Raw genomic sequence first — 15,213 nt, 5'->3', positions numbered from 1 at the left:
CACGTAAAAAACACTAGCAATGAAAAAGCATAAACAGCCTCAGATGAGAGACCCCCCTTTAGTTTACGACCATGGCAAACACACTAAGGATAACGATTTAAGGGGATGCACCTGGAATGTCCGGTGGCTTAATTCGGAAGGTGCCGCTGCGCAACTGGTTGATCTCCTCGTTAGAGTGAAGGCTGGCATCATCGCCCTCAAAGAAAAGTGATGGATGGGACAAGGACTGAAGCAAGTAGGCCCTTGTGGCATTTACTACAGTGGCCATATAAAGGAGCGCAAATTCGGTGTGAGATTCCGGTGGATGAACGTCTAGCCACAATCCGCATCAAAGCGAAGTTCTTCAACTTATCGCTGATTTCCGCCCACGCACGGAAGAGAATGACGATGTGACAAAGATGCCTTCTATGAGCGCTTGGTGCGACGTGCTTTGGTGACTTTAACGCCAGGGTGGGCAAAGAAGGTATCTTTAGCACAACAGTCGATCAATTCAGCCTCCACGAGGAAACATCCACAAATGTGTTGAGGCTGATCGACTTCGCTGGGGCCCGAAATATGGTTGTACGTAGTAATAGATTCCAGCATAGAAAAATTCAACAAGCTACCTGACTGTCTTCGGATCGAAAAGCCACCAACCAGATCGATCATGTTGTGATAGACGGAAGACACGTCTCCAGTAACTGCCTACCTAGCAATGTTACAATCGACCACAACAAGTGCGGGATGGGATAGATATCGAGAGTTGAAGAGGGAAGCGAAAAGATGTGCCGACTAACAGAAGGTTTCAAGACCGGAGCATACTCTTGTAGAACCCCCAGAGGTGATCTAGTAACCTAGTCTAGTAAAATTATAGAGGCAACCATTCTGCAGCCTGCTGAATGGCAGTGAAAGTATAACGCCAGGAGAAGCGAATCCGATTCCCTAATCGGTGACGATAGAGCAGACGTTCCACTGCCTGATCATGAAGAAGTTCGAATAGCAATTACCTGTCTGAAGAACAACAAAGCGATGGAGGTAGATGGATTATCTGCCGAGCTATTAACACACGGCGGCGAAGAACTGATACGGAACATGAATCAGCTTCTTTGTAGAATATGGTCGTATGAAAGCATGCCCGACGATTGGAATTTAAGTGTGCTCTGCCTAATCCACAAAAAGAGAGACCCCACAATCTGCGCCAACTACCGTGGGATAAGTCTCCTCAACAGCGCATATAAGGTTCTATCGAGCGTAAGATTAAAGCCCACCGTCAACAAACTGATTAGATCTTATCAGTGTGGCAGACACACACCAACTCTTCGTCGATTTCTAAGCTACTTTGGACAGCACGAAAAGTTGCTGCTTTTATCCCGCCATATCTGAATTTGGTATCCCCGAATAAGGAAGATCTAGATAAGGAAGCAAAGCAAATGGGTCTGGCAGTGGACGAGGGCAAGACGAAATATCTCCTGTCATCTAAGAAACAGTCGTCGCACTCGCGACTAGGCTCCCACGTCACTGTTGAAGTCATAACTTTTAACAGCAACAACAATGTCAGCCTCGAAATCCAAAGCAGAATAACTCTTGTCAACAGGTGCTACTTGCGGCTGAGTAGGCAATTGAGAAGTAAAGTCCTCTCTCGACGAACAAAAACCAAACTCTATAAGCCACACATTATTCCCTGCTATATGGGGCAGAGGCATGCACGATGACAGCATCTGATGAGTCGACGTTACGAGTTTTTGAGAGAAAGGTTCTGCGGAAGATTTATGGTCCTTTGCGCGTTGGCCACGGCGAGTATCGCATTCGATGGAACGATGAGCTGTATGAGATATACGACGACATTGACATAGTTCAGAGAATTAAAAGACAGCGGCTACGCTTACTAGGTCATGTCGTCCGAATGGACGAAAACAATCCAGCTCTGGAAGGACCAGGTGAAGAAGGACCTGGCTTTGCTTGGAATCTCCAATTGGCGCCACCTTGCGAAAAGAAGAAACGACTGGTGCGCTGTTGTTAACTCAGCTATAATCGCGTAAGCGGTGTCTACGCTTTAAAGAAGAAAAATTAAAGAAATGGTCTTGGGCCTTTTTAGTTTTGGCGGATACATTTTACGCCTCGGTTAATATTTGTGCTATTCGGCACTGTTTAACCCTTTCGGGACGGAGTTTAATTTGGAAAGGAATAGATGAAAGTTGTATTTATAAAATAATAAGCTTTATTTCGAACAAAAATGATTTGATACAATGTAATTAATAACTTATTTAAGAAAGGGTCCAAAACATTTGAAGCAGAGCACGTTGTTACAGCCTGAGCATATCATTTTTGTTCGAGTTTCGATTCCAAGTGATGTGCAGCTTTCTTTTCTTGCTTGACTGGCAAGTGATCTCCCTTTATTAAGGCAATCAGTTCTTGAGCGTTTGGGTGGTCTCCCTCCCTGTCGACGAGGCATTACTTCGCGCCTTTTACTTCCTTCCGCAATCATTTGCTCAGCAAGTGGGACCAGAAAGGCTTTGGTGACTTTTGCTTTTTATTTTCACTGTAAATTATCCATGCGTGACAAATACGCTTGCCATTAGAAGCTTATAGAAAACTTTTTTCCATCACTTTTGAGATTTGCGGTTGAAATCATAAACAGCTGTCTTTTGGTCAGCCAAATCAACGCCACCCATGATTCTATTATAGTCACTAATACTTTTTGGACATTGCATTTTCTTTTTTGATCCGTCCTTTTGCTTTCTGTGAATTTCTTCAAGTGATGCCACGTGACAGTTTGAAACTAAAAAGACTTCTTTTGAATCCATCCAGCGGGCTGCCAAAATTCCACTGGAATTAACTTGAAACTGACTTTCTCCTCTGGCTAACTTCCTGGTATATTTAGGTGTATTTTTTCTATTTTGCATATATGTCCCAAGGGCTGGATATGGGATTGTCTCTAATAGTTTTATGGATGTAAAAAAGCGATCAAAGGCTAGACAAACATCCTTTTCACGAATGGAAGAAACTAACTTGAGAACGACCTTTTCTGCAAGAGTACTTGTTTCCGAAGATATAATATTTGCCTCCTTACCAGTATAAACATTTAGATTGTAAGTATACCCTGTTTTTGAGTCGCAACGCATCCACAACTTAATTTCCCGTTTTATTGGTTTCATTGCTTCATGCTCGATCTGCCTTTAAATTTGACCATGTATTCATCGATAGACTGGAATACACTTTCGCTTCGAGCAGCTGCGAATGTATGTTTTAGACATTGCAAAACAGCAGAAATGTAATAATCTTTTGACAGTCATTGAAATAAAGCTTCGATGATAACAACAAAAATCGGTCTCGCGAGATACAATTTTTTATAACAGAGTTTCCAATCGATGGATTTTTACTCCAATAGTCTTTTAGGGACGGCAACTTGTTGTAATGCATTATTACTGAAACACCAAGAAATACAAGAATTCCATTTGGGTCAGTTAAATTTCTTTGTGATTGAGCTCGACGATTCAAAGCGACCAATCGCTGATTAGTGCATTCAGCAATTCTAATACACAAACTGTATGGAAATATTTTTGAAAATACTTCAAATTCGCTGTCATCAGGAGTTATGGCAATAAGAATTTGGCAGTCTCGTTCAGAAGGAAATGCATGCTTTGGAGTAAAGTTCTGGCAATCATCGGGAAAAGTATTTACCCACTGGGCAACCAAATGCATCTCGCTGTTTGCTTCGGAAGGTCCAGGGACCACATCAAGATTATCACGAATTTCTACTTGCGCAACTACATCGTTTACTGCAGTGGTTCCATCGGCCACATCAACTTCTTCACACATTATACGTTCCAAGTCCTCAAGTTTTTACTTTCGTTTCGCCATCTAAGAGCAGATTGGGACAATTAATACCATGTAAAAAGCTTATTGGGACAAGTGATCCCAGGTAGAAAGCTTATTGGAATTATATGTCCCACATTTATAAAATTTATTTTAACTTACCCTCTTGTAGCAAAAAGGTAAATATATCGCTTGATTCCACTTATTAAACTTTTCTTAACATAAACGAAATTTAAAATTTATGATCAGGCTTTTATTGCGACTGATTTTGCCAAAAAACGAAACAAAACTGATGAAAATTTGTGAAATTGTGAGATTCCGTTAAATGTGACATCAAAATGCAAAAACGTACTGTTATGTTTTTGTTTACAATGCAAAGACGATACTTAAACCTGTTTTTGGGAGTTTTTACAAAACCAATAACGTGCATAGTAAAGAAAATACAGAAGTTCGAAATTTGCTGGGATGTATTATATTATCCCAGTGGTCTCGAAGAGGTTAACATGGAACATCAAAAAAGAAAACAAAATTTTATATGAAAACAAATAAGGATGAGCTAAGCTCAGATGCAACCGAACATTTTATTCTCTTGCAACTTGCAAGAGTCAAATCCAGTGAATATATCGGAATCCAAGCAATTTCATATATATATATATATACTATATAACTCATACACTTATGGACACATAATGTTTGTTAGAAGAAGGAAAATCATAATATGTAGTATATGAGTATGTTAGACCCAACCCCATTTTATCTATTTTTCCCAATAAAACATACTATTAACACACATACACCAAATATAAAATAAAGTCAGCCGCATATTCCAAAATCCTGATATTAGGTATATAGGGACTAGGTCAAGTTACGCAAATATTGGCAGATATATTTATACTTAAAGTCCGGAAGTTCGCAAATCTTTATATTAAGTATTTGGGGCTAAGGGAAGTATTGACCATTGAGAAGAGAATTGTAGCATTGTCAGGGAAGGATTATCACTGATTTTTAGCTACATATCGCTGGGGTCCAAATATTCGGTATCTAGGGGCTTGAACATTTTTGCTTGGATTTGAACAATTTTCAGTCATAAGGTGACATACACTAGAGGCTTTATTCGTGCAAAGTTTTATCCCGTTATACTAATTGCTTCTTGATTTACTGGAAAATTGAATTTGAAATTGTGCTATATGGGAAGTAGCCGTGGTTGCTGTCCGATTTCGTTTATTTTCGTACTGTGACGTAGGAATATGAGAGCAATGCCAAGTACCAAATTTTGTCGAAATGGGTCAGTCGAGTCCCGAGATATGGGATTTCACCAAAAAGTGGACGGTGCCACGTCCATCCTCCAATTTTCACACCGACTCCCGTTCATCATTTCATCAAGGTATCTCAATTTTTACGCAAGTAACAGCTTGCACGGAGAAACAGACAGTCACCCGGATTTCAACTTTTCTCGTCACCCTGATCATTTATATATGTATATTAGGGTGTGTCATTCTGAGGCAACCTTTTTTTTCAACTGAAAAACAGGCTAAAAACTTTCGAAAATGTGAAAAAGAAAGTCACTCAAAAGATGAGCTCTTAATATTAATATTAAGAGGTGCCTATTTCAAATTTTCTGTTTTCCATATAAATTACATGGAAAATTTTTTTTTTTTTGTGGTGGTTATTGTGCGGAGGTTATTATATGTGCACGCGATGGAATCGATCTTCAGCAGTCGAAGTCGATTATGAATCGATTCTTGACATTCGAAAAATCGATTATTTTACGAGAAAACTCAATTTTCCAGTAGAATCGGAATCGAGTTTAAAATCCCTACTGGCAGCCATCGCGTGAGGACACTTGTGCTAGTAAACCATCTTCTTGCTCTTCTGACTGTGAGGACACCTGTCCTGATATACACGCTCCAATCGTTTAAAACTGTCCTGACAAACGCTCTCCATGGACTTCGAAAGCTGCTAACGTAACGTACTTCTTGCGCTGCGAACTGCTCTCCCAATTTTGTTGACAACCGCTTATCCAACTGAGCCTACATTTGTGATGACACCTTTACAACTTGTGAAGTCACCTGCGTTGATATTTGCGTTGACACCTGCGTTGACATCAGCGATATTTGCGCTGCCATCTGCGTTGACATCTACGACATTGCAGCCAAATTCATGTTTATGTCCACAGCGTTGGAAGAGCATTGAGTGTCTTCTATCTTCATTGTATCTTCCTCTTATTCCAATTGAAAGACATATTCGGTTTTTATTCCATTAGTTGCTCACACACGTTGATCTAGCCCCAGTTGTGGAATCTTCAGATTGTTAATCTTTGCCATTTTCGAACAATTATCTCCTTGGAAATTTATTTGACAATCCTACTTCTGAAACCAATTGTAATGGATTTCTCGATGAATCTACCCTTGTACATACACTTAGATAATGCTCCAGCGTTGCATCATCCTCCGCGTATGACTTGCGAGTCCAGTTATTCCATTTTCTGAGGGCGGGATCTTAAGGGTAGGTGCCCTATGATGTCTCCCACAATGTTGCTAGGGAACTTGCCAAGGAGTAGGAACTTTTTGGTCTGTCCACCTTCAACACTACCCCAAAGCAGAAGCTGACTTGTACACACAATTTCTGCCTGAAATGCCGAATTGTAGTCATTTAGTTTAAAGCCACATCTGCAATACCTTTGTATGGAGCGGATGACACTTATGTAGAGCCAAGAGACTATGTGGGGTTGTAATCTCCACTATGTAGGAGATAATGCCGTCCACCACACCAATGCACATAACACATGTATAGAGCCAATAGACTAGCAGTTTAGTTTTTTTCTATCTCGGATAAGTCTGAGATATTTTTCTCGAGCTCGAGAGTGCAATAGTTCTAAACCTTAGGGAAGGGAGATTTAACTGCAAAGTGTTCGTCCTTCTTATGAAGAGACAGATTTCTGTGGATTAACAGTTAGACCATGACTCTTCGCACTGCCGACGGAGATCTCAAGAGCTCTCTATACGCCGGGATAAGCGATTAAGGGTTCAATACTGAACAGAGAAAAGCGAAGTCTTCCGCGTAGCAGACAGCCTTGAAGTTCTCTCTGTCGAGGAGAAATAATAATTCGTTGAGCAAAGTGATTCAAAGCAAGGAGGATATGATGCCTACTTACTATTATTTAGAATATGACTTAACCAGGCCAACGGGTTCGGATGAATTACAAAAGAAGCAACAGCCGATGACAGTGCAGCCGTGCTAGCATCATCAACATCAATGAATGCCGCTAGGGTGAATTTTAATTTTTCTATTTAATATTCAATTGTCCCAACTACTTCAAGTAGGGCGGTAACAGCCAACTTCCCTTTGACATACGCATGCTACCTGAACTCCAAAAGATTTGGCGGGATATGTTGTGGGAAATGAGTATCTAGTAATATTTTAATGAATCCTCCATATTTAGTTCCCTACAACCTTGGCTATCTACCACCCGTCCCCGAGGGGTATGCTGTTTCAAAAGCACCAATGATGCAACCAAGTAATTCTGTCTACCACTTAGAACTATGTCTGAAGCAGATATTTTAGTTAATGAGCACTTCCCTGTGATCCACGAATAAGTCAGGTACCGAGTCTTGCAGTGTACTTTGGACTACTGGAGCGAACCCAAATGACATGATTCTCATGCACCTGAGGACGTCGTTCCCCTGACTCCGGAGACAAAGGCAAACAATGTTTACCCTACTCAAAATCCAATAGACTGGAGAACCCCACCATCCAGCATAGCCATGTGCTCACGCGACTAGCAGGAGAAAGCTACCGGTGCATTTGTTTTAACCTTCAAATAACCGATGTGTGAAAAATGGAAGAGTGGTCCCACTTCCAAAAATGGGGAATACTATAGTCCGATAACTAGCTCAAATCTTTCGTTGTCTGTTCACTCACCACCTGAGCCTAGCCAACCACCAGCATGGATTCTGAAAAGGCACAGTACCACCACAGCAGTTAAATAAACGCTCAGATGGTGGCCTCAATTACAGAAACCATCCTGTGGGTGCCACCTGTTGAGCTTTTCACAGCCTGTTCCTGAAAATTCGGTATCTTTATATTGGCTCATTGGCCCTCCCAAAGGTTTTTAATATAAACTGATAGGCCTTGGCAGTGACGTGCGAGTTTTTACCAATCTTTAAGCGAATGTCATCCTAAGCGACAATACATCTAAACCTCTAAGACTCAAAAGAACATTTTGGCATTCCTAATCTCAGATTTATGTTTAACAATTACCCAATCGGCACTTGAGCCGCTTCTCCGCACCTTATTGAACATTCTTCGGCCTAACCTGTATCTGCTCTCCGATGAGTTTCACTGTCCCAGTAAAGGATGTTGTCCCATTGAACATCTCCATAGTTTTCCATGGACAAATGTAATCTAGTTCCTGCTATATTATTAGCCACCGGGTCTAAGAACATCAGAGGTCTTTCCTCAATTACGTCGACGGCATCGAACATTACGCCGACCGGACTTCGGACGCAACTAACTTCCGACAGGTACTGACCGCCATTCAGAGTGGGGCTATCAACGCCTTCACCGACTCCCTTCCAGTGAATAGCGTTCTTGGTGTCAAATGACCACCCATTGCAGACGAAGAGCTCGAGCGAGAAATGAGAGTGACCCTTGCACAGCTTCATCCTGCTTATTATAGCAGGTTTAATTCCTACTTGTCCAGAATAGACCCCGACATATTCAACATATGTCGTGCGTGCAATGAGACTCCGCATGACACTGGCCACCTCTTTGCATGCCCCGTCAACCCCACTCATCTGACACCCTTTTCCCTTTGGTCCAACCCCGTCGAAACAGCACGTTTATTGGGCCTCCCATTAGATGCGTCGACGAAAACTTAGATAATCCTTACCATCCTAACGGGTCTAGGTAACCGTTAAAACAACAACCACAGGACGATCCTCTTACCGTTAGACTTGTCAAAAGCCTTTCACACAGTCAAGCACACAACACTACTTCAGGGCATCGAACAATCCACGTTCCCACCAGCGTTGGAGAGGTGGACTATGAACTACCTGAGCGGTCGGCAAACATCCGTACTGTTTCGAGGTAAAAATTCCATATTGAGAAGAATTTAAAAGGGGGCTACGGCAGGGTGGTGTCCTCTTCCCGTTGCTATTTATTCTCTACATTTCGAAATCACCTCATACGCTGATGACTGCACGAGTCATTATTAATGAATTCAATGGAATGTGCTCATTGTCATTCCCAAACGATATTCCCAAACTGAACAAAGGAGTACAGACTTGCCGGCAGAAAAGACAAAAAAACGTTGTTGGTAGTGGAACGCTCCAAAGAAGCTTCAGACATGCCAGAACACTGCGAATTATAACAGGATGTCTTCAATCGAACATCTTCACAGTGAGGCCCAATTAAGGATCATAATGAACTCCTCTTAAAAGAGTTTCTGCTGTGGTGTTTGCGTTGAAACCATCCATGCCTTCACCGACTCCTTCTCAGTGAATGGCGTACTTGGAGTCAACCAACCACCTACATATTGCAAACGATAAGCTCGAGTTGCCGCGAGAGTCAAGAGTGACCCTTGCGCAGCTTTTTTCTGGATACTTTAGCAGGTTAAACTCCTACTTATCCAGAATCGACCCCGACATTTCAAATATATGTATATCTAACAAATCCTCGCATGACTCTAACTAACTCTTTGCATGTCCAGATAACCCTACACATCTGACACCCATCTCCCTATGGTCCGACCCCGACGAAAGAACACGTTTCCCGGGCCTACTGTTGGATGACATCGATGACTACTTATCTCAATCTTACCAACTTAATATCATGTTCAGACCGACACCGACATCATACGATTTCGGCTGTTGAGTAGTTTATCCCACTAATCTTATAAATTTATCAAGATTTCGCCATACAAAAATGACAGTTCAAAATCACTTCAAGTGATTTGAAACTGATCCACTCTAAATCTCTCGGTGCGACTCTGATTGTAAACAAATGAATTAAACGCAATGAATCTAAATTGACCTGAAAATCGACTTCCCAAATAAAAAAATTCGTCCATTATTTTCATTATATCGAAAATATTTAAAAGAAGATGGCTTTTATAACAAAATACTATAGAACACCGTTTTCTTTTAATAAATATTAAGCGATGTGAATTATTGAATGGCAAAAACATCTGTTTTATCATCTGTCCAACGGCAGTGAGAACGGTGAGATAAGTGAAGAGATCAAATGTAATCTAATCACTTAAAATGTTTACAACAACAACCCATCCAAAAAAAATTATTTCTGTACGAAATTTGTCGCTTTCGAGAGCAATTATAGTTGTGAAAACAATTTTTTTCAGAGTTGTACGATTAAAGTGATTTATGTGTTATTATTTATGAAACTGTATATATTTATAATGCATTATCAAGAATTAAGATTTTACATAAGATAAAGCTTTAGTATTATATAAAATTAAAGAAGTGACAAGCGCACTTATCATATTCAAATTTTATATGCATACACGTGTATGTCTAATATATGCATATATAGTACATATATGTACATAGGTACGTGCAAATTCTGTACAAAATATATAAGACTATTACATGGACATAATACAAATACTTTTTTACTAGGTGATTTATGTTTTATGCTCAAGAAGCTTCAATGCATTGGTGAAGCCAGTCGCGTCGAAGTTTGCGCCGTTTGACGAGAACTTGTCTTCATACGTAAATCGCTGACTTGCTTAATGAGCTGATCCTGTAAAGCGAGCAATTCACGTGTACGATGGTATATTCGATTTTGAGGTCGTATGCTTGGATTCCAACGACAATATAGACCTTTCCATAATTTTACGTAACGCATACTCGCAATTGGGCGCAGTACAGTTTGAGCTCCATGCGAAAAAGCTAGCGGATTTAAATACTGATTCAGTGAGCCATTAATATATGTCCAAAGTGAAACAGTCTTGTGTTTAAGATCTGTAATAAAATTCATTAGAAATTGATAATTCAGTCGGGATTTAAATTGTAAAACATTGTAACAAACCTTCCGCTACGCGCTCAGCTTCTGTGTTGTACAAGAAAGTGCCAAAACGACAAGAATACAAATGATCTATGATCGTTATCAGAAAGTGTTCATTGAATTCGAAAGCATTTGGAAATTGTTGACTAACTTGCCAAACACAATCGATGAATTGCAAGAAAACTGGTGAACGATCCGCATCCGAATGGCGATTATCACCATGACCAATTCGTTGTTGAAATTTGTGGCCAAAAGAAAGCCACTCTTTCTCAATTAGTACCTCAAACCCGCGCAAGGTACGATAATATGGATCCAACAATAGCATGGATAGTGCTGTGAGCTGAGCAGTTCTATCCCAACCATCTGAACAATGCACCACTACCGATGTACTCATTGTCTCAACTTTGTCAACAATACGCACTGCTCCGGCTAATATGCATTTAATGTGCTTCAACCATAATGTGCCATCAATCGCTGAAAGCCATTTAGAATCGTCTATGGTTGGATAGCACGCCTCTTTTACTTTTCGTAAGCTTTCACGCATCACATGTATGTTGTGTATATCGAGAAAGTGGATTTCCACATTTTTATATGCTTCTTCCGACTCATAGCCACCACCTTTGGCTTTGTTAGCTATAGCATTGGCACTGGGTCGTGCATCTATAATTGCCAATTTATCTGATTGTACGTTTGCCTCCATAATATAACTAAGGTAAAGTTCATCATCTGCACTGCGCTTGCCTCCTACCCCGACCAAGGGTTGTGAACATCGTGTTATAGTTGCTTGGGAGCGTGGATGTATCCAAGATAGTACCGGCAAACGGCAACGTGAACGAAATTGAGCTACACGGCGCAAAAATTCATCAGACGCTGCTTTGGGAACAGCCCATACTACCGGATAACTATCGCAAACACTGTAAGCTTCGTTCAATTTTGTTATGCGCCACATATCATTTGGTACACCCATACGACGTAACTCTGCTAATGGTTCATAAACAGCCCAACCATTTTCCGCTGGAGACGGCGATGGTCCAGATGCTGCAGCATGAGCAAACGCAAACAGCCTACCACTGAACGACAGTGGGAAAGCATACGACTGTAACTTTTCAAATACGGTGCGTCGTGAGTGATTTTGTTGTTTATGCGCGAAACGTAAATTACGCATATCCTTACAGAATATTTCAATTCCATATGAGTTTTCACCACGAGATGTTGCACCTCCAATTTTTTCCACTCGTGCAATTACACCCAATGGCACATCGACAACAACAGGTGGATCATGGTCCCGTAAAGAACGAAAATATAGGCGATAATTGGTAATTGTTAAAGCACCAAATGCTGGACCCCTAAATGGGCAAACATATGTAACATCATTTTTTAGATCTTGGTCTTCCTCGCCATCGAGATAAACAAAGGGCGTGTCGCGGGTTGCACCTACGTCTACCCCCTGCTTCGAACCAATTGAACTAGACTTTGAGTCAGCTGTATCCAGAGAATTAGTGCTGGCGTTTTTAGTTGCAATTTTATCAGCTAAGCTGTTTGAAACATCTAATGTCTCTGCCTTATCCATTGCAATTTAATGTTTTCAAAAAAATGTCCTTAAACAAATTTATTTCAAGAAGATGCACTTTTCTACAATAAACAATTACCGAAAGCTGTCAGTTTTATTCAGAGTTACCATGGTTTCGATATTTAGATATTTGTTAAATATAAAATTTATAAAAACTTATATTTATATATATATTATATTTATTTATATATATATATATAAACATAACAGCTGTAATAAAAAATTTGTTTAAACATACATATATGAATTATAATACATTCATATATTTACAATAATGTTGCTCATTACATTAATGATCTTTGGCAAATTTATGAGGATGAACAAATGTAGTGCTACTTCCTTGTTATTTCTGATATAAGGTGGTCATCCGCGACTTACATGTGTTTTTTCTGTATCTGAAATTTACTCACTTCTTACCATGTGTTCGCCCAATTGATCATTTGCAAAGTTAATAGTAGGAAAAATTAAGACATAATGAAAAAAAATATGAAATATACATTATCCCCTCGCAATCCGTTTGTGTTTACTCATTGTCTAAACAACGCGAAACATTTATGTCCTGCATAACGAAAGGATTTCCACTTGTACAGATTTGACTGACTTTAAATTTCTTTTAATCCGCTGGACCCTAATAAAGATAAGTGTTAGTGATGTGAAACAGCATCAAGAATAAATCTACATACGTAGAAGATATATAAATCGATAATATCGATACCTATGTGAAGGAACGAAATCAGCTGTAATTTATTGTAAATAGTAATCCTGAGTTGTAGTTTGTTGAAGAATATTAACAAAAAAACCAATATCTTAAGTATGTAAAATATTAATGTCCTTTCCAAAGAATATAACATATTACAACTTTTCAGTGTTTACATCGAAAAACATGGAAATGTTGGGTATACGCTAAACAGTATCCGTTTGTTTGATGACCCTCCACACATTGCAATATCAGTTTATCCCACGAGAACTATTAAACCACTCTAGCCGCCCAATGTCGCAAGAATTCGGCGGCGTGCCAATTGCATTGCCCAAGTCACGCAACATATATGCCGTATCCGTAGCTGTACTCTTGGCCTTCTTATTATTTTATTACTACTATGGAAGTCTTTTAACCATCCTTTTACTTTTCACTATTACATCTTGTAAGTATGCAAACATTAACTTAAATTAATCAAATAATTTAAATATTGCTTTCCAGTTGGTTTCTATTACTTGCAAGACATGCTCTTATATCATCCTGATCTTCCCGCAAATTCTCGCATTTATGTGCCTATACCGAAAATGCATAACCTGCCACATGAATCAGTCAGTATTCACACACCAGATAAAGTAACATTGCACGCATTTTGGGTGTCGCAGCCAAAGGAGCGTTCAAAGACGGTGCCAACTTTTGTTTATTTTCACGGAAATGCTGGCAATATGGGTCACCGTATGCAAAATATTTGGGGAATATTTAACCATCTTCACTGTAACATATTAATGATAGATTATCGTGGTTACGGCTTTTCAACTGGTGTACCCTCCGAAAGGGGATTATCATTAGATGCTCGCGCTGTAATAGATTACTTGTACACACGCAACGATTTAGATCATACAAAGATAGTATTATTCGGACGTTCATTAGGCGGTGCTGTGGTGATTGATGTAGCGGCAGATACGGTGTATAGTCAAAAAATTATGTGTGCAATTGTAGAAAACACATTTACCAGCATACCAGAAATGGCCGTTGAGTTGGTTCATCCATCCGCCAATCTAATACCAAGATGTTGCTTTAAAAATAAAGTAAGCGAGTCGATTAAATAATATTATATTAATATTTACATACTTCCTTTATATTTCAGTATTTATCTTCATGGAAAATTGGTAAATGTTCAGTACCATTTTTATTTATATCAGGTTTGGCAGATAACCTTGTACCTCCACGTATGATGCGTACGTTATATATGAAGTGTGGAAGTGAACAAAAGCGCATACTCGAATTCATAGGAGGCGCTCACAATGATACCTGGATAATGGACGGGTATAGCAAATTTCAAGGTGTGGTGCATATTGACATAAAACCGAAAATATATTACGCTCGAGTACGAAAGAATTATTAAAATTGTTACCGTATATTGCAAACAGATTTAGGAAATATTCAAGAATAATACGCCATTAAATTTCGGCTTATAGTATGCACCATACGATTTACACCGATTTTACCGATAGATTTACATTATTTGCTTCCTTTTCAGCTACTATCAGGGTATTCATCAATTCCTAGTCGAATGTCAAAGTATTTCAACAGCGCCATTAGAGAAACCACCTGAAAAAAGCAATGTGTGGCATGAAATACAGGATGTTTAGCTCGTCGATATCTAATGCGGTTCAGGGTTTTGGTATTTACTTAATTTATCCTGAGTATTAGAAGTAACACATATAAATGCACTATAACTTACTATATACTATAATTCCATGTCTTTAATGTGAGTGATTTACCATACTTTTGATATACTTAAAAAAAATGTGTGGAACAATGCTTAGGTGTTTCACACATTATGACGCATAGCTTTAAAAGTTAACTAAATATGGTATTGGATTAGAGCAACTCGTTCAATTATAAAGCATTAATATTTTTGCATATAATTTTATTATAATATGCGTATTTTCAGTAAATTTAATAAATTATAATTTGCAATAACAAACAGCGAAAATAAATGTAATGCATTAACTTAAAAGTATTTTTTAGGACAGTAAAAACATATTTACAGTTATAATAGTACTATATATGTACCTTATAAGCTAATTAATTTCTGATTTTTAAATATATATAAACCAAACAAGAT

The 15,213-nt window shown here is 39.2% G+C and overlaps 2 protein-coding genes across 2 annotated transcripts; one reads left to right on the top strand and one right to left on the bottom strand.

Moving 5' to 3' along the window:
• Window positions 1–10,167: 10,167 nt before the first annotated feature.
• On the bottom strand, window positions 10,168–12,472 carry LOC126752578 (myotubularin-related protein 2). The gene is made up of 2 exons (XM_050463491.1): window positions 10,843–12,472; window positions 10,168–10,775 (listed from the first exon to the last, which is right to left on the bottom strand). The coding sequence occupies exons 1-2, from the start codon at window positions 12,386–12,388 to the stop codon at window positions 10,459–10,461; spliced, it is 1,863 nt and encodes a 620-aa protein (XP_050319448.1). The 5' UTR covers window positions 12,389–12,472; the 3' UTR covers window positions 10,168–10,458.
• Window positions 12,473–13,097: 625 nt separating this feature from the next.
• On the top strand, window positions 13,098–15,212 carry LOC126752641 (protein ABHD13). The gene is made up of 5 exons (XM_050463589.1): window positions 13,098–13,199; window positions 13,255–13,530; window positions 13,587–14,170; window positions 14,230–14,408; window positions 14,623–15,212. Exons 2-5 carry the CDS (start codon window positions 13,314–13,316, stop codon window positions 14,732–14,734), a joined length of 1,092 nt encoding a protein of 363 aa, XP_050319546.1. The 5' UTR covers window positions 13,098–13,199; window positions 13,255–13,313; the 3' UTR covers window positions 14,735–15,212.
• Window position 15,213: the final 1 nt, after the last annotated feature.

This window comes from Bactrocera neohumeralis, chromosome 3, assembly GCF_024586455.1.
Source record: "Bactrocera neohumeralis isolate Rockhampton chromosome 3, APGP_CSIRO_Bneo_wtdbg2-racon-allhic-juicebox.fasta_v2, whole genome shotgun sequence".
Classification (NCBI taxonomy): Eukaryota; Metazoa; Arthropoda; class Insecta; order Diptera; family Tephritidae; genus Bactrocera; species Bactrocera neohumeralis.
Note: the sequence above shows the minus strand (reverse complement) of the source record. Positions and strands in the feature narration are given on the sequence as shown.